Raw genomic sequence first — 22,935 nt, 5'->3', positions numbered from 1 at the left:
TGAAATGTTGAAAGGAAGATGTGGATAAAAGAATTGTGAAAACAAACAGGGAAAGAGAAGGAAGGAAGAAAGTAGTGTTGTTTTGCTAAGAGAAAGTGAGTGTGTGGGATTTACAGAAGCATGGAGGGATGAAGCAATTATGATTAGGTGCAAGGATGGAGTCGAGAAGGGAAAAACAGTACTGTAGGGGAGAAAGCTGTGAAAGAGTGTGATGGGAGTGCATAGTTATTTTCTAGTGTTGGTAACACTCTCACAAAGATACAGACAGACCCGGCTGGGGCGAATGGAAGGCTAAAAGTCTGTGTGTTTATGTGGTTGTGTGTTTTACCTGATATGAACCTCCTGCAGTAAACAAAACCTTACATTAACCTTGCAGCTATTGGCCACCGGTGTCTACCTTTATCTGAATGTCAGCACGTTTGTTTACTAGCACTCTATGACTTCATTCCCCTCTTCAACCCAGCAGGGACTTGGTGGAGACTTACCAGAACTACACAGACATACCTGTACATACACAGCTGAAGAATGATGTGATGCATGTGCTTTGAGAATAGAGAGAAGGCTCGGCTCTGGAGTGATTTCTTCATATCTGTAGTCGTTGACCACACTAATAGTAACAGTGGGATGCCTACATGTAAATAAACAAGTGTGTGTGTGTGTGTGTGTGTGTGTGTGTGTGTGTGTGTGTGTGTGTGTATGAAGATTTCAAGTACATTAATCAAATTCTTAACCATGCAGCACACACACTGCATGCCAGCGGCACAATGTTCTATGTTCACTTACTGTAAATTAACTCCTAGGAAACAACAGGGAGCAGATAAGTTATAAGCCAGTCTGCCAGTGTGGTTTTCTACAAACTCACAGAGTGAGATGTCTGCTCCGGAGATCGTTGACAGGACCTTTATTCTGATCTTTCCTCAGAATAAAGGTCCTGTCAACTGCTCCACACTCTTGGTTGTTTGAGCGATCGAGCAAGCTTCAGCTGCAAGTCAAATAGCTTTGACAAATCAGTGGTGAGTGGAGGAGGCACATTCCTATATGTGCTCTGGTTAACACTGCCAAAGGAAACATCACAGCAGGATCCAAAACTCTCAGCAATCAAAGAGAAAATGGCAGAATGTGAAATTCACTGCAGCAGTTTGATAATCCGGACTGGGAGGTGACGTGAGAGAATGCTAATGGAAATGTTATCAGTCACCTTCACGGGTGTATTATCTGCTTAAATCTGTCTGAAGGAGCTGTTTGTTCAAATGAAGGAAAACATACAGAAGACCATTTCACTTCACTGTACCGCTTCTTGCTTCCTTAGTGAACTTGTTGAAGCTGAATACATTTTTGCTAACACCTAGTGGTATCTAGCCATACAAATAGTCTTGGTTTGATGTGTTCATATTTTGAGATGTGTGTCTAAGATTCCTGACTCCACGACCAATACAGTGGGGATAAAAAGAACACCCTATGAAAAGATTTCATGTGGACGGTTTTCTTTTTTTGGTACATTTTAAAGACAGACACAGCGGCACATGAAGAAAACATGTGACAACAAACACTTCTTTGACAGACAGCCGTTCAAATGCAAAGTGTTAATAGTGAGGTCTGTGGATTATCCTGAATATGAATTCTGAAAAGACCTACTCCACTGATTTAGTGACACTGCCAGACACACAAAGGACAGTTTTTTTTACACAAAGGATTAACACTGATGCAACACAACCAGAGATATTTTTTCTTTTCTTTTTTTCCACACATCCTCATTGTCAAAATCTGGCTCCAAATTACCCACAATGTAACTCATACACAGACAGTTGGATCAAAGACTCTCATGTGTAACACTAGTGAGGCCTGAAGCATCTAGCCTGCAGCAGAGATGAAGAACAGGCTACAGAGGTCTGGTAAGATCACTTCTTTCTAACTCCACACCCCCAGATTTTTTGTATTTTTTATTTTCAACTTTGTAGTCTTAAACCCCAATCAATGCCGACTCTGACTGACAAAGTGACATCACTCGAGAACATTTATCAGACTTCACACAGCTCTCTCACACTAAAAGGTGTTTCCATGCAGTAGCACTTCCCGTTACCTGAATACAAAGGGTGAAATTCATCTTTAAAGCAGCTTCAAGTAACTTCTTTTTGTTGATTCCAACAAAAATTGAATGAGCACCACCACCTCCTCTAATGAAGATCTGGCTAGCAGGTGTATTTGTTTTGAAAGCAAGTGAAAGACAGAGGCAAATTACATTTAACACTGCGGCACTTTTCTTTTCGAAACACAGCTCTTCAGGATGCGTAGCGATGCGTTAATGTATCTATTTGTGGTTTTATAGGTAACAAGTAACCTTTTTTTTAGTACCATACCATCGTACTACAGAGCAGCTTCGTTTCTTCAGCTAGTGAGACTCAAAAATTCATCCTCAGCACCTAACCCACCATAAAAAAAATTCATAATTTTATGACTTATCCAACCCGCCTTTGATTATTCAGAAAAGCGCTATATAAGTACAATGCATCATTATTAATCAGAATAACTATACAAAAAAAGACAGTCCTCTCGCTAACATTTTATTTGGCTGAAACCTCACAGCTGATATCTCAAAACCTGGATGAACAAAACCAAAACTATTTTCGTGGCTACATATTATTGCAGGAAACTGAAAAAACTAATGTTTTTTGTCAGCTAGTTGAACCAACCTTTAAATTTCCTGTACAGCTATGGTAAATCCCCACTGGTGACTTTAATCATTTTTTTGGCTGATTAGACCTCCTATCAGAACTGTGTGGGCGTGTACAGACTGTGTTTCTCCCTCATTCTCCTGCTGTCCATGCTGCACCTGTCTGGGGGGTGTACTAAATTCCAATTCATCTATGTGGAGTCTGTAAACAAGTTCTTGAAACACCATGATTTGAATAAAAATACACAGATTTCATCTCATGATCTGACTGAAGCTGGTCAGCATGTCACAGGTCTGAACCTGTTAATTCACTATTCACCAGTGCTGTTGGATATTTAGTCTCAGCAATAGTTCAGCTAATAGAAGGGAAGTCACTCCCCAGAGGAAGAGCAGGGCCTCCTCTGTATGCCTGCATACAACTTCAATTACAACAATAATAATTGGAGTAAGTGATAATGTTTTAAAGGGGACATATTATGCAAAACTGACTTTTTCCTTGCTTTAGTATGTATATTTGCGTATCCGGAGTGCCTCCCCACCCCCTAAGCATGAGTTTTGACAACTAAGTCAATATTTTGTACCTGGCAGAGTCAGGAATTGAGTCTCTAAACGAGCCGTTTGGATTTCACCCGGATTGTTACGTAACAGTCCGGGTGATTTGCATACTCTTTGCGTATCTCCTCCCACATTACGGCAGCTACCTGAACGAGGATCCGCCATTTTTTTCCCTCGCTAACTTGTACGTGACAGCCTGACCGCTACCATGTACAACCCAAAAGCCGAGCACTGCTGCTCTGTCGTCGGATGCACGGATCCTCATGTTTCGCTACATCGCCTCCCTACCAAAGAGGATATCAGAGCGAAGAGGCTACTTTTTATTTATCAGGGTCCCAGCTTCAGTGAGCAGAAGCGTTATGGTCTGTGCCAGTCACTTCACCCCGGACTGTTTCAGCAGCCAGGGTCAGTACAACGCTGGACTGGCAATGAGATTGTCCCTTGAAAGATGGATCCATACCCGCTGTCAGTGTAAGTATTTAAAAAACAGTGTAGTTTGTGTTACTTTGGCCGTTTAGCACATGAGCTAACGCTAACCGTGCGTGTAAATATGAGGCTGAGCCAACATTACATGTGAAGTTATCAACGTTGGGCTTACTGGCCGTAGGATTCACGATAATGTTAATGATACGAAACGTTTATTTGTCATATCAGCACTCTTTTAAAACATGACGGTGAATTGAGACAATGAATTAGGATATTGAAATTTTATCGCTTCTAACCGGCCGGTGAACCACTGCTCGGCCGTGAACATGGGGAGGAGACGGGGTGAAATGTCTCAGTTGTTCGCGGACAGTGAGCTGCTGCTCGGCGGTGAACACGCAGAGGAAACGGTATGAACTGGTCTGTTATTCACAGCTAGTGAGCTACGTTCATTCATTAGCATGTTGTGCTAAAGGACAGTGTGTAAGCAAACTTCTAGAAGAGTGTCTTGTCTGAATGCACTGCTGACTGTGTGACAGCCCGAGGAGCTGCGGTAGTTTGGCAGATGTCATGGCTCTGGGAGACTGTCCTCTGACCGTTTTTCTGTGTGTTGGTATACATGTAATACGTGTGTAGCGTTAGCCGTAGCGTTAGCTGTAGGCTACAGCTAACGGTACAGCTAATGCTACAGCCTGTAGCGTTAGCTGCTGGCATGAGAGACCTGAGAGTACCAAAACGTTATCTGCAGTAAAGCAATCACTACTTTGTTTTGGAGCCGGAGACAGGCAGTTGTTTTTTTTTTCGTTTTTTTTTCTCTCAACTTTATTGAAAGTTGCTGTGTGTCGCTCGTTGCCATGGTCCCGCGATGCCGTCCTCACGTCTTCCGGTCGGCAGGAAGAAGTGGGCGGCGCACGCAGTAGCTCATTAACATAATGAAAAAAAAGTCAGAATCCGGCCGCTGAGAGCAGGGCTGTGAAACTGGTGTGTAAACAACCCTGCTGTGCTCAATCCTTCGGTTTTTTCGACCAAAGCATGTTACTATCAGTCCATTTAGACATCAAGGACCCATGTCAACAAGCAGAAATGAGCATAATATGTCTCCTTTAATAAGAAATGGTTAAGCTAATACTGTGGTGCCTAATATTTCAACTGAGCTTTTTTTCCCCTCTCCACAGCGCTGTGAATTTTTCACCTCAGCGACTGATTCTCTCATAAATGTCCACACACAGAGAAATTGTAGACTCACATACAGTATAGTCTACAATTTGCTTGTGTATAAACACATCTATGGATGAGTGAGCAAATTATAGAAAATGGTTTAATGACAGACAAGAAGTTGGCAAGGCCGGCTGTGGCTAAGGAGGTAGAGCAGGCGCCTACCAATCGGAAGGTCTGTAGTTCAACTCCAGGGCTGCAGTCTACATGTTGAAGTATCCTTGGGCAAGAAACTGAACCCTGTGGCTTCCCCATCGGTGCATGCGTGCATATGAATGGTTATTGCGCCTGATGAGCAGGTGGCACCTTGCATATGGTAGCCTCTGTCACCACTGGTGAATGCTGACTTGTGCTGTAAAGTGCTTTAAGTGGTCGCTAACACTAGAAAGAGTCTATATAAGTACAGTCCATTTGTTTTTACATTTTTGACAAAACATCTGGAGAGATGCAAGCTGTGACTGCACTGCATTCTGCAGTATTTGTTACGATTTGAAGGTTGACTTAGGTCCCAAAAGCAGACACTGAGACAGGGGAAATGGAAAAAAGAAATGTATTTAATTGCTCAGGAGATAAGGTAGCTGGTGGTGATTCAGGCTCAGGTTCAGGTGAAAGGCAAGGCTGGTGGTGCAGCTGGGGCTCATGGTACTGGGCAGTGGAGGCTAAAGTTGAGGCACTGGAGAGTGGAGACGCAGGTTATTCCGCAGAGGTGTATGCCTTGAGGCTGAGCTGGAGTTCAGAGGTTGCACAGGCTCTGGAAGCCCTACCCGGCGCCCTCCCCGACTTGTGGGGGAACTCACGATAGAAGTCCCGCAGGAGACGCAGATCCAGAATGAGACTCCTAGAAATCCATGAGTGCTCCTCTGGACCATATCCCTCCTAGTTGACAAGGTACATAAATCCACGGCCCCAACGTCGAACATCCAAAATCTTACTGACTGTAAAGGCCGGATGGTTGTTGATATCTTGGGTGGGAGGAGGGGGTTCAGCTGGAGGGCTGGGGTCAGTGGAGGACACTGGCTTCAACAATGAGACATGGAAAGTGGGATAAATTTGCATGGAGGCTGAGAGCTTTAGGCAAACAGCATAATAATTCTCTCAATCTCAAAAGGTCCAATGAAATGAGCAGCAAACATAGGTGAGTTCACTTGAAGGGGAAGGTCACGGGAAGAGAGCCACACTCTTTGACCTGGCTGACACTGAGGAGCTCAGTTGGTCAGCCAGGCGCCGGTTCCGCATTGATGAGCGAGTGAGAGCTGTACGAGAAGTTCTCCAAACCTCCTGACAACGGTGGAGGTGAGACTGGATGGATGGGACAACCACTTCCTCCTCCTAAGCGGGAAAATAGGGGGTTGAAAGCCATTAGCAGACAGGAATGGGGACATACCTATGGCCGAACTGGATAATGAGTTGTGGGCATATTTGGTCCAGGGGAGATGGGAGCTCCAGGAGGTGGCATGCCTAGCAGTGACACAACAAAGGACAGTCTCCAGGTTGGCCAACTCTGTCTGGCCGTCAGACTGGGGGTGATAACCAGAAGTCAAGCTGGAGGCTGCGCCCAAAGCCTTATAAAATGCCTGCCACACTTGTGATGCAAACTGTGGACCCTGGTCCTAGACACACTCCATAGGGATGCCATGCAGCCTAAACACTTGGTTCACAAGAATGTCAGCAGTCTCAAGGGCAGAAGGCAAGTTAGGCAATGGGAAAAATTGAACTGATCTGTCGAAACGATTGACAATAGTAAGGATGACTGTATCACCATTGGAGGGAGGCGGACCGGTGACAAAGTCCAAGGTCAGCCTTCAGGTTTTACATTGCGGGATCCTGGGCAGTAAGAGAGGGTGAAGTTGAAGTGGCTTAGGAATAGGGACCTGAGCACATGTAGGATAGGTTTTTGTGGTCAATCCAAATGAGGTTAAGTACTTCTGAACCCTCGAGCCACTGTCTCATTTCCTGTAGAGCTAAAACCATGACCAGCAACTTCCGATTGCCCATATTATATTTGCACTCTGTAGGGGAGAGGCATCTATCTCCACCACAAACTGTTGAGATGGGTCAGGATGCATGAGCACTAGTTAATAAATCCTTCAAATTGAGAAAGGCTGCCTCAGCATCAGATGCCCAAACAAAAGGAGAACAGGTGGAGGTTAGACAGGTAAGAAGGACTGCAACCTTGCTGTAGTCTTGGATGAATCTTCTATAGAAGTTGCCGAAGCCCAGGAAGCATTGTAGCTGTTTGCGGGAGGTTGGGGTTGGCCACTCAGCAAAGTCTAAATCTTGGCGAGGACTGCTTTTAGTTTACCTTGAGCGACCACATAACCTAGGAAGCTGACAGCAGAGGCGTAGAACTCGCATTTTTCAGGCTTCACAAACAACTTGTTCTCTAGGAGTCTCTGGAGCAGAATGCACACATGCATGCACACTTAAAAAGAACAAAGCCATCGTTAATGTTATTGTTAACACTGCTTTAACACTGCTTTTTTTTTTGGTAACACTTTAACAGTGCTTTTCCTACTTTGACAAGTCAAAATGTCAACTGTGAAAAAAACAGAATCCACTCCTTCATTCACTCATTCAAAACTGACTAGCACAGGAAACACCAGTGTCGTTGAATATGAGAGTTGCACTCACGGGCAGCACAGGAGGACCATAGCTGGAATCAGACTCTGAAGAAGACAAGAACCTTGGTGGAAGCCCTCCGGACGCCTGGGTGAGGCGACTGGTTCATCTGGGACTAGCAGACTGACATCAAGAATCAGGGTGCTAACTCTCTCTCCTTCTACCAGTGCTAGTGTGGCAGTGGCCATGGTACTTTTATTTCTATTACCGTTAGTATGTTTTGATGCCAATGCTCAGGACTAACAGTATTTCTACACTGTAGTATTGTTACTCTTGCTGAAAGAAAAGATATGCATACCTCTTGGGCTTCTATGTTAAGAAGTTTGGTCAGTAGTGGAAAATAAAAAAGGATAGCAACTGTTAGTTACCCGTGTGTCATGCAGGTAAAAAAAAACGCATCTTCTAGTATCCCTGCCTACTTTATCCAATCAGGGCAGAGAACTCCCTAAAGAGGCTGTCCTGTCTGCTCAGGGAACACACAGAGAGCAGGATCCTCCTGTTTGTTGCTTTGTCTGGCAATTACCTCCCCGTGTGTGTGGTGGCGTAGAGGAGGGAGGGGACTGCTAACTGCAAAACAGACGGGAAGTTAGATAAAACGACGACAACGCTTGAGTGCACTATTTGGTAAATAGGAAATGATTTCTATCACAGCTATACTTTGGCCGACATTAGTATTATTTAGCAACAGTTGACTAAAGTTGGTGATGCTGATGTCTCATGTAGCTCCTCCTGAATGGTCTGTAAATAGACCATTAAAAGGTTCAGTAGGCGATTCTGGAGTAAGATGGTTGATTGTTGTCTCATATCCAGGTTGTCAAATAGCAACGCACTTAACAATCAATAGCTGACGATGAGAAATGTCCCGAACACAGCAAAATATTAAGAAAATGCAGACTGAGAGCAGGGTCCCTGCAGATACGGACACCACTGCACACATGTAGTAGTTGGTCATAACTAATGATTGAGAAGGATTATGTTTATACGAGTCTATACATTGTTTTTTGTTTTTTTTAGGGAATTCCTGCATAGTGTACCTTTGTTCATTTACAGTTGAATCAGGACACATTTTTTCTTTGCCATATGTAGCTGGTAGTGAAATGTTTCTCTTGGGCTACTGTAGGGCCATATAGGACGTAGCACCTTCTACTTCCATGTTTCTGAACTGTTTGAATCACTATATAAGCTGTACTAATGAGAGACTTGTCTCTCCGACAGGTTGTGGCGGTAACGTGCAGTGCCCTGGTAGGTGTTCCCTTTAACCCACAGATTCCACTGGATGCATGTCCACTGCATTCCGGCTCCAGTACGGTTTTGCTCCGTCGTACGGCAACCCCCACCAGCTGCGTTCTGAGTCCGCCACGGCGCAGCACCGCCGAATAGCTATGAGTTACGAGACTGAGGAGTTCCCGCGATAATTACATAATCATGCGCGACCACAGTTATATGTATGTGTTATAAACACAACAACACGAAGTGTTTCCAACCGAAGGATTAGAAGGAGAGCTTGTATTTGTGTCTCTTTTGAGGTTTTTATGCTGGCGCAACACGGAGTGCTTTATTTTGAAAATTAACCGGATGTTATGTTGTTGTTTCGGTGTGTGACTTCCTGTCTGCTCTGTGCTGAATTCAACTGAATTGCTGCGCGTGCTCCGGCATCCGCCAGAAACAGAAGTCGTATCTGCTCCAGCAGGGTCCGGACAGCCAGAGCTGGGACGGAGCAGATATGCAGCACAGCGGACCCAGTGGAAGTTAACACATAGACTAGAGTGAAACCTATCAGATACATGTCCGGTCGGGCTCCGCTCCGTCATGGCTCCACCACGGCAGTGGAGCCGGACCGGACACGTATCTGGTGGAATCGTTGGGTAATTGAGGCAATTGAGTTGAGGCAAAGCTGCGGTGTGTTATACCCACTGTTTTACTGACTGTAGGTCCCGCTCCATAGAGACAGCCTTCTGTATGGGGATTGCACAATAGACTGACAGGAGAGGTAAATGCCAACGTTAGGTTTGTTCACATTATGCATTTGTTTGGCAGCATGGTAATTCATTTAATCTGTTTCTTTGTAGACATTGACTGCCACTGCTGTTTTGTTTTGGTTTTGTTATGGCTTAGTTTGTTTTGTTTGATTACAATTGCTTTGCTTTTTGTTTCATTCTTGTTAATAGTATTTAGTCTCTTTAGTTCTACAGTTGTTTTGTTACTCTTAGTTGTTGCTCTCTGCCAGCCCATTGCGGCGTTCATTGTTTTCCCCCAAGAAGTTAATAGATGCTGTCTTGGTCTTGCAGCCCTATATTGTGTCAACACGTTATTTTTGCTTCTGCACGTGTGCTATGGGACAGGTGTGGCCGTCCGGGCGGTGACGGGGTTCGGTGATAGAGTCCCTCACCGGTGCTTCACACCCTCTTACTTTTGTTTGGTGGTGGTGTTTTTGTACTTTTTTTCTCTTACTGAACTTTAGATTTAGATAACTTTGTTTTGCAGTGTGTACAGTGCACGGAGCCTGGTGAGGGCTCTGTCCCAAATAACGTTCCCCCCCTCCCTTGTCCGCAGCCAATGCCACTGCCTTGTAAGTAGTTGCAGATGCATTCTGGGTTGTTTTTTTTCTTCATTTTAATTGACTAGTTAAAACATTTTCTGCTTTTAATATCTTTTTAAAAAATATATTTATGAACAATAAAAAATGCAATCTTGGGGGAATTCCGTGTCTCAGTCAATCATTCACTGTCATCATTCATCACTCATATGTATCGTCATAAACAATCTGTGAATTAAAGGGTCGGTGTAATTCAACACCTCACAAATCCAGGCCTTGTCACGGCCTGTGGTCACACATAGACACAGATTGATATATAGATTAATACAGACAGACAGACAGACACACACACACACACAGCTGTGCACTCTAATTATTTACCTTTAAAGGCATTTGTGGCCGGTAAGTCAGTTTCCTGCATACTGCTCCTTCCCGCGCTCTGCCAGCTGCTGCCGATGCTACGATGGATGCCAATGGACAAACCTTAACCGGTCCGAGCCGCCGAGGCTGCTGGGGGGAGGGAGGGTGGCCAAGAGGAAGGGGCAGCGCCTGCCAATCTCATTGCCATCATTCTTCATCAACAGTCCATGTGCGGGAATAAAAGTTAACTGTCTGTCATACGACTGTCGTACAGTCACCTTCAGTTCTCTAAGAACACTGCTGACCGGTTTACCAGTCTTGTGAAAGGCTTGCTACTACTGAGTGCACAGGACTTGGGGAGTGATAGTGATGGATAAGAGGAAGAGGAGCACATAAAAATGAGATGGAGGGGTCTTTTTTATCTTGAGACACTGACTTGGGGTCGGACTCAGGTTAGAAGAAGATGGATGAAGGTTTAAGAAGTTGCAGTGCACTGAACTCTATCCTCCCAGCAGCAGGCCTACAGCCATGGTCAGTACACTGAACTCTTGACTGTCTCTCAATTTTCCAACCTGCCCAGCTGCAGGTGAGCTTCTCAGCCTCTTTTCGGCCTGTGAGCTAAAAATCTATATCTCTCTCAGTCTATCTGTCCTCCGCAGTCAGGGTTTGTCTCTTAAACTCAGCTCGGATCAACATGCTGTCTCTTCCGATTCTCCAAGCCCTTTTGCCGGCTTACTCCCGTGTTTTTCTGCCTCCCGTCCTCTCTTTTCTCCTCTTATGCCTTTTGTCCCGTTGCTGTAGTCCCCAACTCAGCACGAGGTACTGAGGTGCTCGCACACTGGCACCACAGCTAAAAGAAAGAGAGAAAAACAGACAGAGGGAGAAACGTTGTGAATAAAATCATGAGACTGCTAAAACAACAGCCGAGATAGAGACACCGAGCAAAACACGGGCAGGGTTAACTGCTGGCCTGCAATGACCAGTCCAGAAAGGCACAAACACAACATCGACATCCACTCTCACACACAGCAGAGGACGTGCCGCAGTGTGTGTCTCAGTTTGGATAGCAGGTGGGTGGGTGACTGGCTGGCATGGCCCCCTTTAGTTCCTCTCACCCACTAGGTTCTAACATGAAAGGGAAAGTTTTTCTGAAAGCCAAGCGCCGCCTGTGACCCTATTTCACAGAGCAGAGGAGAGATAGAGCCACATGTCAGTGTGCCACTTTGAAGTCTGCCTAATAAACAGGGCTGGAGGAGGCTATGGCTAAGGAAACAACACAACTTTATTTACATTTCAAAAGTGCCAAGTGCCGCTTCTTTGTGTGTCTGGGAGAGGAATAAAATCTAAAAAGGGGGGAAGAAGGGTGGGGAATCACAGGAAGACCGGGTTTGGTAAAAGAGTAACAAGAAGTGTTCTTTTTGTTGTTATTGAGAACGCACAAGTTAAAATGAGGGTGTAAGAGAGCTAGATCACATGGAGTGTGACAGGGGGAGAAAGGAGATTCACAGAAGGGAGAGACCGGTAAACAAGGGAAACAACTGGCAGGAAGAGGAAAACCAAGGAAAAGTGACAAAAAAGAAAATAAAAATGAAAAGGATAGGGGTGTAGAGAGAGACAGAAGCCAAATAAAGTAAATGGATGCAGGTTTAAAAAAGTTCAAGAGAGACGAGACGGAGAAGGGAGGAATTTGCAGACAGACGGTAAACAAACACACGCCCTGTCTGAGGTTTGGAAAGGCTCGACAGATCTCAGTTAGCTAGTCTTATCTTGGCTCCGTTTGCCTGTTCTTATCAAGTCTTATCGCAGTAAGGATACACACAACAGCTGGCGCCCTGACAAATAGAAAAGGAAAGGAAAGGAAAGGGTAACAAGAGAGGAAGCAAATAAACAGAAAGAGAAACAGAAGAAAAGAAAAAAGAGAACACAAGATATTAGTAAAGGAGAGGAGATGATATGAAAAAAGAGGAGAGGACCAAGAAGGAGAGGACAGGAGATGACAGAAAGGGAAGTCCAGGAGAGGAGAGGAGAGGAGGCTGCCACACTGGACTAATTGATTACAGCATTAGAGGAGAGTTATCGCACAGTAATCCTATGTTTAATATTGAGAAGAACAATATCAGAAGAAACATCTGGTGATTGTGATCTTATAATCAGCAGGTTCTGCTTGTATTGATGTCAGCGGTACAGCTGTAATGGAAGAAAGACACTACAGAGCGCTCATGTGGATTCATTGGTTATTGAGCCCCAAACACACATTCAGTAAGGCTTTGTCTATATGATTTACTATCTTTTGATTACATATGGCATTATGGAGATGGAAATGGGATCATGGGGGACAGTGACATATTAGGGTTTAGGGGTTGGAGGTATGGATAAAATCCTTTGTGGTAATACTTCTCCTTTAACAATTCCATACCAAAACACAATGTGATATTAGTATGTTTTACTAGTAGCACGGATTCTGCAGGATCAGTTGAAAAACAGTCAGGTATGTCTGACATCACAGTGATGCAAAGATCATCTAAAAATCTGATGATATCATAGCGCAGTCCAGTTCACTGGTTTGCAACATTGCTCACAGAGGTTTTACATAACCAGAATAATGAAAGGGACAGCTACTGCAGTATGGCAAGATCTTCCAGTATCACAGTACTGTCACATCACAATCAAAACATCAAACCTTTAAATATCATCCTGACCTTATATATTCTCTGTAACTTCTTGTAAGCAGTGAAATAAGTAGGAAAATATTCCCATTCCCATTAAGGACCCCTGCTGGCCTCAAGACCCCAATTTAGAAATCACTATCAAATGTGGATTAACAAGAGGTTTCAACCAAAAACACATGATGAACCTACATAATGAGTTAGTTTGTACATAATGACATACATAATGAGTTAGTTTGTCATATGCTATTTTGACAAAGTAACACTAGCAAAATCTGGCAGAGTAAAAAAAGGAAAAGTGGTGAAGTAAATAATGTATCTATGAAACTTAGGGAAAAGGGCAGAAGTCCCCAAATTGTTTTTACCTTTATTTAATCTAATGGCAGAGCATTTTATAATTTATTCTTTTCAGAGCAACTACAGAGCAGCAATACAGCAAGAAACAGCAATTAAAGAGATTGTGATTTGTGCAGTGTGTGCATATTCCAGTAGTTGATAAGGACATTATTGTATAGTGTGACTTTACCACTCTATTCTGGTGGAAAAATTAAAACATCATACTGTATGCTCTATTCAGGAGTCTGGGATTAGGGACTTTCTCATTCTCATTCCATTAAACTATAAATGTTAGATTGTTAATATTATATTATATTTCACATACAACTATTGAACTGCACAAGCCTTTGATAACTCATCAGGTGGACAGATCGTTCCTCCGAAAAAAAAAAAAGAAAACATTCTTCCAGCATGACACACTTGTTGTTTTTGCTGACTACCTGTAAGAGTCGGTTCAGCCTGACCCAACTGACTGCCTGTCTGTCTGTCTGCAGGGTCATCTGAGGACAAAAACTACTACAACTATCCTTACTACTGTGCTGTGTGTGTGTGTGTGTGTGTGTGTGTGTGTGTGTGTGTGTGTGTGTGTGTGTGTGTGTGTGTGTGTGTGTGTGTGTGTGTGTGTGTGCGTGCCTGTCTGTCTGTCTATCTGTCTGTCTGCTGGGTCAGCTGAGGACAGCTAGCTGTCATGACAGGCTGTGGAACATGTTGTTTACTGTTTGACGACGGGATTTGAGGCTCAAGGTGGATGTTTGTCCATGCTCTGGTCATTTAAGGACACTTCCTGGTCTGCTGTCTCTGTATGTATCTGGCTGAAAGACTTCAATGTCTGAGCAATCTAGAGGACACTAAAGTCTGGAAGCACCACAGCGGCAGAGTCACCTTTATTTGAAATAGAAAAGGGAAAATAAAGCACTTTTACTATTCATTCTGTCAAAGTTGTCATTGAAATAATAGAAACAGCTATAATAACAGATATAAAGGATGTGTTATTTGTTCAAGCACTGTAATACCATGAGCACAATGGCACAGCTCTGGTGCTGTACATTGGTCAGTATAGTCTCAGCCAAGTACTGTCTTAAAGACTATACATTAAACCATACTGTCTATAAAAGTCAGGCTTTGAGCTAAATGCTAATGTCTGTATTCTAACCTGCTGATGTTAAGCAGATATAATTTTATACCATGTTCACATCCTAGTTTAGCATATTGGCTTGCTAACATGTGCTTATTTGCTAAGAACATAGTACAGCTGAGGCAGATGGGACTGTCATTAGTCAGAGGAGCAACAAAGTGATTACAAAGGGAGGTGAATGGATGTTGCAAATCCATCCAACACTTGTTAAAATATTTCAGTCAAAACTTGAAATGTGAACTTCATGGTGGCGCTAGAGGAGACCACCAAAGTCAGGGGAGGCAACGGCCATTCCGACATTAGGCCATAATTGTCGGAATGGCAACACTTAAACCTTTAATGAAACATCCCATCATTTCGACATTTTTTGCCTCCCAAGGTCGGAATGGTGGTATTTATTTCTTTTTTAAATGTCTTGCCATTCCGACACATCTTTTAAATGGGTTAGAGTTAGGGATAGGGTTATGGGTTGCGGATTACGTTGAAACTTTGTCGGAATGCCGGGACGTTCGCTTGTCGGAATAGTGGTATGTCGGAATGGTGACATGTAGGAATGGCGGTATGTCGGAATTTTGGTATGTCGGAATACCAGCATGTAACCCAAAGTCAGTTCAAGATGTTAACCACGGACTCTGAAGCCAAAGTCCTGTACCTTTCACACCAATACGGCACCTAACTGTAGCCTGTCATTCATTAACAAAAAAACCCTTGCCTTTGAGCATAATGCAGTCACTGGGGGGAAAAAAAATTAATATTGTACTTTCCAGGAATAGGGTTTCACAGAAAGATGACATCCTCATTCGTAAGCCCACCAACTAAACTCAATAAACCCAACACCAGACCCTTCTAGAATGGTTTAAAAGATCTGTCCAACCCGAGAACAATTATCCAACAGGTGCAAAGACTGAACTCAGAAACACAGACCAAAAGCTAAGCAACATAATTGCAGTCAAACTGTGATTTTACTGTGATTACTTCTCATCTTTGCCATATTTGTATTGCTACTATTTTTTCTGCAGCTGCTCTTGGTTGGCCCACATCATTGCATTTATTTATTTGGAGAAAAATAACTTTATATTTGCTGCGTTTACATGGACCCCAATATTCCACTAATAATCAGAGTAATAGTCCAGTCACAACAAAAATGCCTCATAATACCACCTCAGTTAGAAGAGACTAATCCAGTCTGGCATTTAACCTTTGACAATCCAATATGAAAAGATTACTGCCTAATTACCATGTAAATGCTTAATCTGATAGATTCTCTCTGGAATGAATATATTGTTTCTGCGCATGTTCGCCTCATGTGGGGGAAACATCAGGTGACATTGATTCTGAGAGGGGCAGAAACATGGCAGCAGCAAAGAAGAGCTGGTCTGTGGCTGATACAGGTTTTTTGTTGGAGATCTTTAAAGATTTAAGGATTGTTGAACGCCAAGATGGTCAAAAGGCTAGAAATGCATTACTCACATAAGATGAATGAAGCTTGAATCCACCGCACCAGATCGCAAGCATTGCTGTGAGGACACAATGTGCGTCCTTCTTGAAAATTGTATTAAAAGAATGAATGAATGAATTGAATTTTCTCAATAGAGTTGGAAAAATATATATATTGTTCCCATTCTTCTGTTATATTTCTGGCAAATTTGGTGCTTCACAATGGGTGGAACTACTTTGAGTCACTAAATGTCAAAAAGTTATATTCTGATTAAATGCTTTTGGGCACGTAAACACACACCTTATCTAATCAACTAATTAAGCACCCTTGTAAACAGTTAAGTTGGAATCTATTCAAAATGTTTTCAATCAGACAACATCAAAACCTGATGTAGAATCTTCTCTATCAAACATACTACATTTGTGTTGGTGTCTGTTTGCCTTAAAATGAACAAATATAATACAAATAACACTGCAAAGTGGCCTCAAGAGAAAGGAACATACAAACCTTCATAATGATAAGTATATAGTCTAGTTAAGTGTTCTTAAGCCAGACATTGAAGCTCTACCAGCTACAGCCCTGCTGTTATTGGGCTGTGCGTGACCTCTGACCTCCCTGAAGTGGGTAAAGTATGGAGAGTTCATAGCATTAAGTATCTGAGTGTTTCTGCATGTTGTATCTGTCTGCCGATGTAACATACGGGTATAACTATAAACTCTAACAGTCAGCTCTGACTCCTCCGCTGGGTCACACAGGGACATGTGCTTATCAGTGAGACAGCAGTCAGGCAGACAAACATGGATTGGGGAACAGACCTTAAAACCATGGGGCCGGTCGCATCTGTTACACTGAAAATGTAAGCATGCTAAGAATGCCATTGCATAACAAACCAAGAACTAGGGCTACTGAGGTGATTCAGAGATCTGCTGCAACAGAGGTGGAAGAAAAAGAGTAACTTAAAATATGTAGCTCTCATGGACTGTGTATATGTGGTCTGCTCCTATCTCAACAGTGTCGCTCTGAGGAAATATCAAACGTGTCACAGCTGGACAATCAAACTATGTGGATGTCTGAGAGATTCTAAACAACTGACGGGGATATTTAATTGTATTTCTTTGGATTCAAATATGAGGACAACTGTGGGCACACAGTATGTGACAAAAAAAAACACACACACGCTGCTGAATAAGCCCCACAGGCGGTGTCTTCTGGTTTGACTGCTAAAAAAATCATCCTGATTCTTATTTTTCAAAAAGGGTCCTTCTAAAGGAACCAAACGATGCATGGATCAAGACAACAGTCGGTAAGGTCATTTAAGATAAACAGCTCTGACACTCATCAAATATGATAAACTGTGCTTGTGAGCTCAAAACTGGGGGTCGTGTCAATCTTACTTTAAAAAAAAAACTATTTTTGTCCAACATGTCCCACACAGCCCACTAACATTCGGCCCAAATACAGCAATGAGTTACGGTCCACAGGTGGTCCGGATCTGGTTGCCAGAACATGTGTGGGTGTTCTTTTATGATCCAGCTGTCAAAATCCAGATGAAAGAAATTGATAAAAATGTTGATATGCTAAACTCAATCAATTCAGTTCAATTAATCATTAGGAGCAGCAGGGAGTACTTCTATGCGTTTTGTTGCCCTGAAATTTGCCTCTCAGGCCACATAGAGTCCACCCCATTTTCTCGATTGTTTGCAGACACAACCTGAGGCTGAAAAAAGGACTTTTGCCTCCTCTGCATGTTTACCGGGTAAACAAGTTATATTCTCCCAGAAAAATGGCAGTAAAGCAAATATAGACACATTCCACCAAATTGTGTTTTCCGCCATCAAGCAGTGCCTCCATTACTGAGGTGACACATCGGAGTGACTGCGTCTGCTGGTCCCTGCTGACACTGACAACAGCATGGGTAGTCAGCTGACAGCGTTAGACAGTGGCCTGCAGTTACTGATGAAGGTACTTAACATGGATGGCGTGTTAGAGATTGGTTACAACAATAGCTCAACTAGATAATGGAGAAATAGAGAAAAAAAAAACTGGACCTGTCTGCAACACTTCAAGTGATGAAGAACTGTGTAATATGTTTTTACTATTGTTACTGTACTAGCTAGCTTGCAGAATCAATCAACAGCTGTATTAAATCATTAGAGACCAAATACATCTGTGAAAGAATTTATGAAAACACAGATTAATGTTTCTGTTTCCCTTTTAGTTTTTTTAGCAATTCTGGATTATTACATTAACCACCTCACAATGAGCAACAACATGACAACTACAGGTGACATATAGAGGGTCAGAATTACAAATAACAATCAAACGATACTGATTATAATCATACAAATTATTAATCCCCTTTTGGCAAACATCTTGGTCCTCTGCAGGGCCAGGGAATTTATGTAAAGTGTCAATAACAGCAACTTGTCGACTTTCGGTACTTGCCCTGATGTGTGTATAGAAATAGTACAAGATCCCTATCCAGGAGATGGGACATGATCAAAGGTTTAGGGTATTAATAATACAGGAATTGATCAAGCATTCATAGTACATATCATTTTGGCATACTTGATGATCTTATATTACACAGAAGTGACATCTGATCTATGTCAGGACAAATAGTCTATATTTGAAGTGGTAGCATTTTTTGATGATGTACACTAAAGTACGTGTATGCTGGCATCAGATGAAAGGTCGTTTAAGGACACAGCCACTCTGTCACACATGAATAAATGAAGATTATACGAGACCCCAAATGATTAATGGTAGATCCACTTTAGTCTGCTTCATTAGGCCCATCCATACTGTACTCCAGTTAGACAAGCTTGGCTTGTGGCCAGGCTGCAGTTAAGAAAACCCCAGCAGCAACTTTCCCACACCTCAGTGACGACTCAGCCCACTGTTGGTCTTACAAGGACAGGTAACAAAGACAACAGCTTTAAGTTACTGTATGCACAGGGATAAATCCCCCAATAATCAACCAGTTTGTCACTTTTTTAATACAGTGGGATTGTTTGTGTTATTTCTTCATTTTACTGAATTCTTTGACTGTTGTTGAAAACATGTTTCCTCATGTATTTGTTGTGTTATGTAGATTTTTTGTATTTTTATAAAACACATGTCCCTCTAGAGAAATCAGCCCTTACTGTCAGTTGAGGGCTGATTGTTGAACTGATGTTCAGTTTCTATTTTATATATTAGTAATAATATAGTACATAACAATTGTGTTCTATAGACCCATGACTCATGGTTTACCTACCTACAATGCAGTACTGAGTTCCTTCCCCAGACAGCTTAACAACCATTCACACCTTTGCTCACCTTGCCCTAGCAACCCACATGAAGGCTGGTTGGGTCAACAACCCAAAAGGGCCCTAACCACTCTGAGCCTCAGAGCTCACACGTGTCCTTAGCGACTCTGTAAGGACACTCCCACACAGAGTTTAAAAGCCTGCAACTCCTCCAGTTAGTTAGAACTGAAGAAGCCTCGTGGATGAGAGGTGAAGCATCTTCAAGAAACTGAAACATGTCTACGAAGGATTAGATTTACCATGACCTGGATGATCGAGAACCTTCATCAACATGTTTACCTAAAGAGTTTTGAATTTGTGTCAACAGCAGTTTTTTCCCTGCCCTTGCCCCATCTGTCCTTCAAATCAGCAGGCTCCACCTGCTTCACTATAGTCATGTCTTGCTCCTTACTCCATGATACCATCAAATTGATGTTGACTCATACCAACTGAATACCCCCCTGCAACATGGCACAACCCAGAAAGATCTAAATGACTCATTTAGTTGTTGTTCCTAAACTGTGTTCTTGAATAATGACTAGAATGTTTTTTGCAGAATGTTATGGTCAAGTTGACGTTTGATCTTTTAGATATAAAATGTCATCACTTAGTCATTTCATCCTATTAGACATTTGTATAAAAGTGTTTTTCATACTTATCATATGAATTGCTGAATAATGACCAAACATGCGTTTTATGAGGTCACAGTGACCTTGACCTTTGACCACTAAAATCTAATCAGTCCATCCATACATGCAAATAGATGTTTGTGCCAAATTTGAAGAAATTCCCTCAAGGCATTCCTGAAATATGGCGATCAAAAAAATGGTATGCCATAGGGCCACAACGACCTTGACCTTTGAGTTTTCAGCACCAAAATCTAATGAGTTCATCCTTTAGACCAAGTGAACATTCGAGCCAAATTTGAAGAAATTCCTGCAATCCTTTTCTGAGATATTGCGTTCACAGGAATGGGACAGGTGGACGCACAGAAGGACAACCGGAAAACCTCTGGCCTCGGCTGTTGCTGGAGCAGACCATTCTAGTATCAGGTTATTGTACACTGATAAAAACATAATTTGGAATATTATATTCCATTTCTACCAATAAATCCACCAAAATCCTACACAGTTGACCTTTTAACTGCTATTCACAATATGAAGTAGGACAATACCTTCTATGATATAGAGTCCAAAAATGCTTAGATTTGGGTTGTCCTCTTCGAGAATTAAACACACTCCTCATCTGCTTATTTTACCCAACTGAACTACCATAGGTTTAACTGCCTCAAGACTGAAAACACTTAATCAGAATTAAATAAAGCTGTTTATTTGGACTTTGTGTTGGTTTCATTTCAAAAAGTCATTTTTCTCCTGTTAACTTGGTAAACTGTCACGCACTCATAAAATCACTGGTGTATCATCCTCTACCTTTCTTAAGTAATAAAGCCGATATGCCTAAAAAAAATTTAAAAAAAAATTCTTTTGAAGGAATTATCTAATACATCACTTGCCACAGGAAAAAAAGACACCTGGAAGTGTGAAATGATGCACAAAATGACTGGAAAAGCAAAAGCAAACAAAGGTAGGCTGAAGGCGTCATTCGTCACATCTTTGTCTGATCTGGCTCCGTGTCACGCTGACTGCCAGCCGAGTGTGACAAATCTGACAGGCTTATTCTTCCTATGCATCAACTCCAGTGTCGAGAGGCCAGACGCACAGACAGACAGATCGACAGGATGTGGGGCAGTGATGGTGACACGCACACAGACACACAGAGAGACTGTAAAAGAGACAGACAGGTAGTTGACGTCAGTAACGTGGAAGGTTGAAAATGCTCTGCTGTCTCAACAGCTGCAAAGACAGGCATGGGCTACTTTTAATCTGACAGGTTGCTGCTCCCATCCAGATGTTTAACTTTTAACAGTCACTCACAACAAAGAAGAACAAAGAAAAGGCAGCAGAGAACAAAACCACACAGGACAGACAGACATATTAGGCAACAGGGAAAAAAGTCAATAAGCATATACCAGTAAACAAAGCTTGAATGTCTGCGTTTTGTGTGGTATGGACAAGTGCAGATGCGCTTAAAAGCGATATGCAGGCAATATAATCTGACAATCCATACTGACATATGGGCTCAACACAAAGACTATAAAGAGACGAGAGCCATCGGGCAAAATTAGTCTACACTTCCATAAAGAGACAGCTGATCAAAGGCTCTTCCCCAAGGCCTCTCCAAGGATTTGCTTAAAATGTCTCCTGATGTTCTGTTTAGAACCCCGGCGGATTGGCTAGCTGTTCTTAGCATCAAACCCAGACAAAAGATTGGAAAAGACTGGATGGATTAGAGGAGAAATCAGAACAGAGATTGTCTGCAGGCATAAACACTGCACTCGTACGCATGATGTCATTTTATTGAGCCAAAGAATAGATGTAAAGTGGACGTTAAGTGGTAAGCTGCAGAGGGCCTGGGTACCATCACAGTTTGTTACATGGCCACCAGCACAGGCCTGCTTCTGGTAATACTATTAACTACTTTCACTGGACTGGCTACCACAGCAACACACAACAGGATTTTTATGGTAATCTCTTATTAGTTTATTGACATAGTAAGACTGCAAGAGAGAAGAATGGCCTGCTGTGTGGCTGTCGATTGACTACATTTGCCTGGCGTTGTGAATGATCACTGCCTTGAAATCTTTGCCGAGAGGAGGAAGAGAATAAATTACCTGAAAGTGAAAAGGGAAATGCAAAACCTTTTTCTCACCTTGCCACTGATACTCGGCTTTCAAGTGCATGTGAGTCTAAACTGGTGGCAAATGAATTACAAAGCTGGAGCCATTGTGTCTTAACGTCACTCACAGCAGCTTTATAATTCAATAGGGCCAACTGTAAGAATTGATTCACAGATTTAAAAAATCCAATCTTTAAAGGAGCTAGTTGTAAGAAAAGTAGATTTTTGAGTCTCATTACCAACTCGTCAAAAACTGACACTTTGGGGTCCCAAAGCGTCAGTTTTGGACGTTTTGGGAATGAGACTCGGACACCAACTTTTCATATAAAAATTGCACCATTAACGTTGTCAATAACATTTTAGATTTCTCCTCACTATGTTGAGCCGTGAGAACTATTCGCCAGTCAAACCTTGAATGTAGGGGAAAATAGGATATGATATGATTCCTGTCAGAGGAAAAGTTTTTGCGCTAACCTTTAGAAGTCAAAATTGGCACCAATAAAACACAACCTCCTGTATGCCAGCATACCACTAAACACACCTTACAGAAGTCGGCAGACTTGGGGTCAAAGAAAGTTAATTTTTATCAATAAATACAAAAAATATCAGAAAATCAGTTGCTCATTCAATCTTGAGAAAAATGACCTTCCTCTGTCCAGCGTTGTCCTTGCCATTTGGTGTGCAGCCCCACTTAAACCCTGTCTACAAAGGACGCAATTGAGCTCTGTTCTATTGTTATCCATTCATTGTCGATTGTTCCATTTTAACCCATGCAGTTGTCTACAATGGCCATTTAATGAGCTGCGCTAATGCACAAAGCTGTGACCAGAAGCATCTTAGACTGCGCACTCAGAAGTCTTTGACACAGTGTCACTGTAGCTGAGCAGATCTAACCTGACATACGAGACTGTTGTTACACAGAACTATCTGGAATGGTGGTGCTGGAAACTGTTTG

At 42.5% G+C, this 22,935-nt stretch overlaps 1 protein-coding gene across 2 annotated transcripts in view; it reads right to left on the bottom strand.

The window, feature by feature from the left end:
* The window catches only part of LOC311260582 (low-density lipoprotein receptor class A domain-containing protein 4-like), a 284,242-nt gene that overhangs the window by 160,166 nt on the left and 101,141 nt on the right, over positions 1-22,935 (bottom strand). For both annotated transcript variants that reach the window (XM_084358599.1, XM_084358600.1), the window contains exon 2: positions 10,401-11,229. In XM_084358599.1, coding sequence (XP_084214725.1) covers positions 10,401-10,440 — 40 coding nt within the window. In that variant the 5' untranslated portion in view covers positions 10,441-11,229. The remainder of the gene's footprint in view (positions 1-10,400; positions 11,230-22,935) is intronic.

This window comes from Pagrus pagrus (assembly GCF_965226575.1).
Source record: "Pagrus pagrus genome assembly, chromosome: 7".
Classification (NCBI taxonomy): domain Eukaryota; kingdom Metazoa; phylum Chordata; class Actinopteri; order Spariformes; family Sparidae; genus Pagrus; species Pagrus pagrus.
Note: the sequence above shows the minus strand (reverse complement) of the source record. Positions and strands in the feature narration are given on the sequence as shown.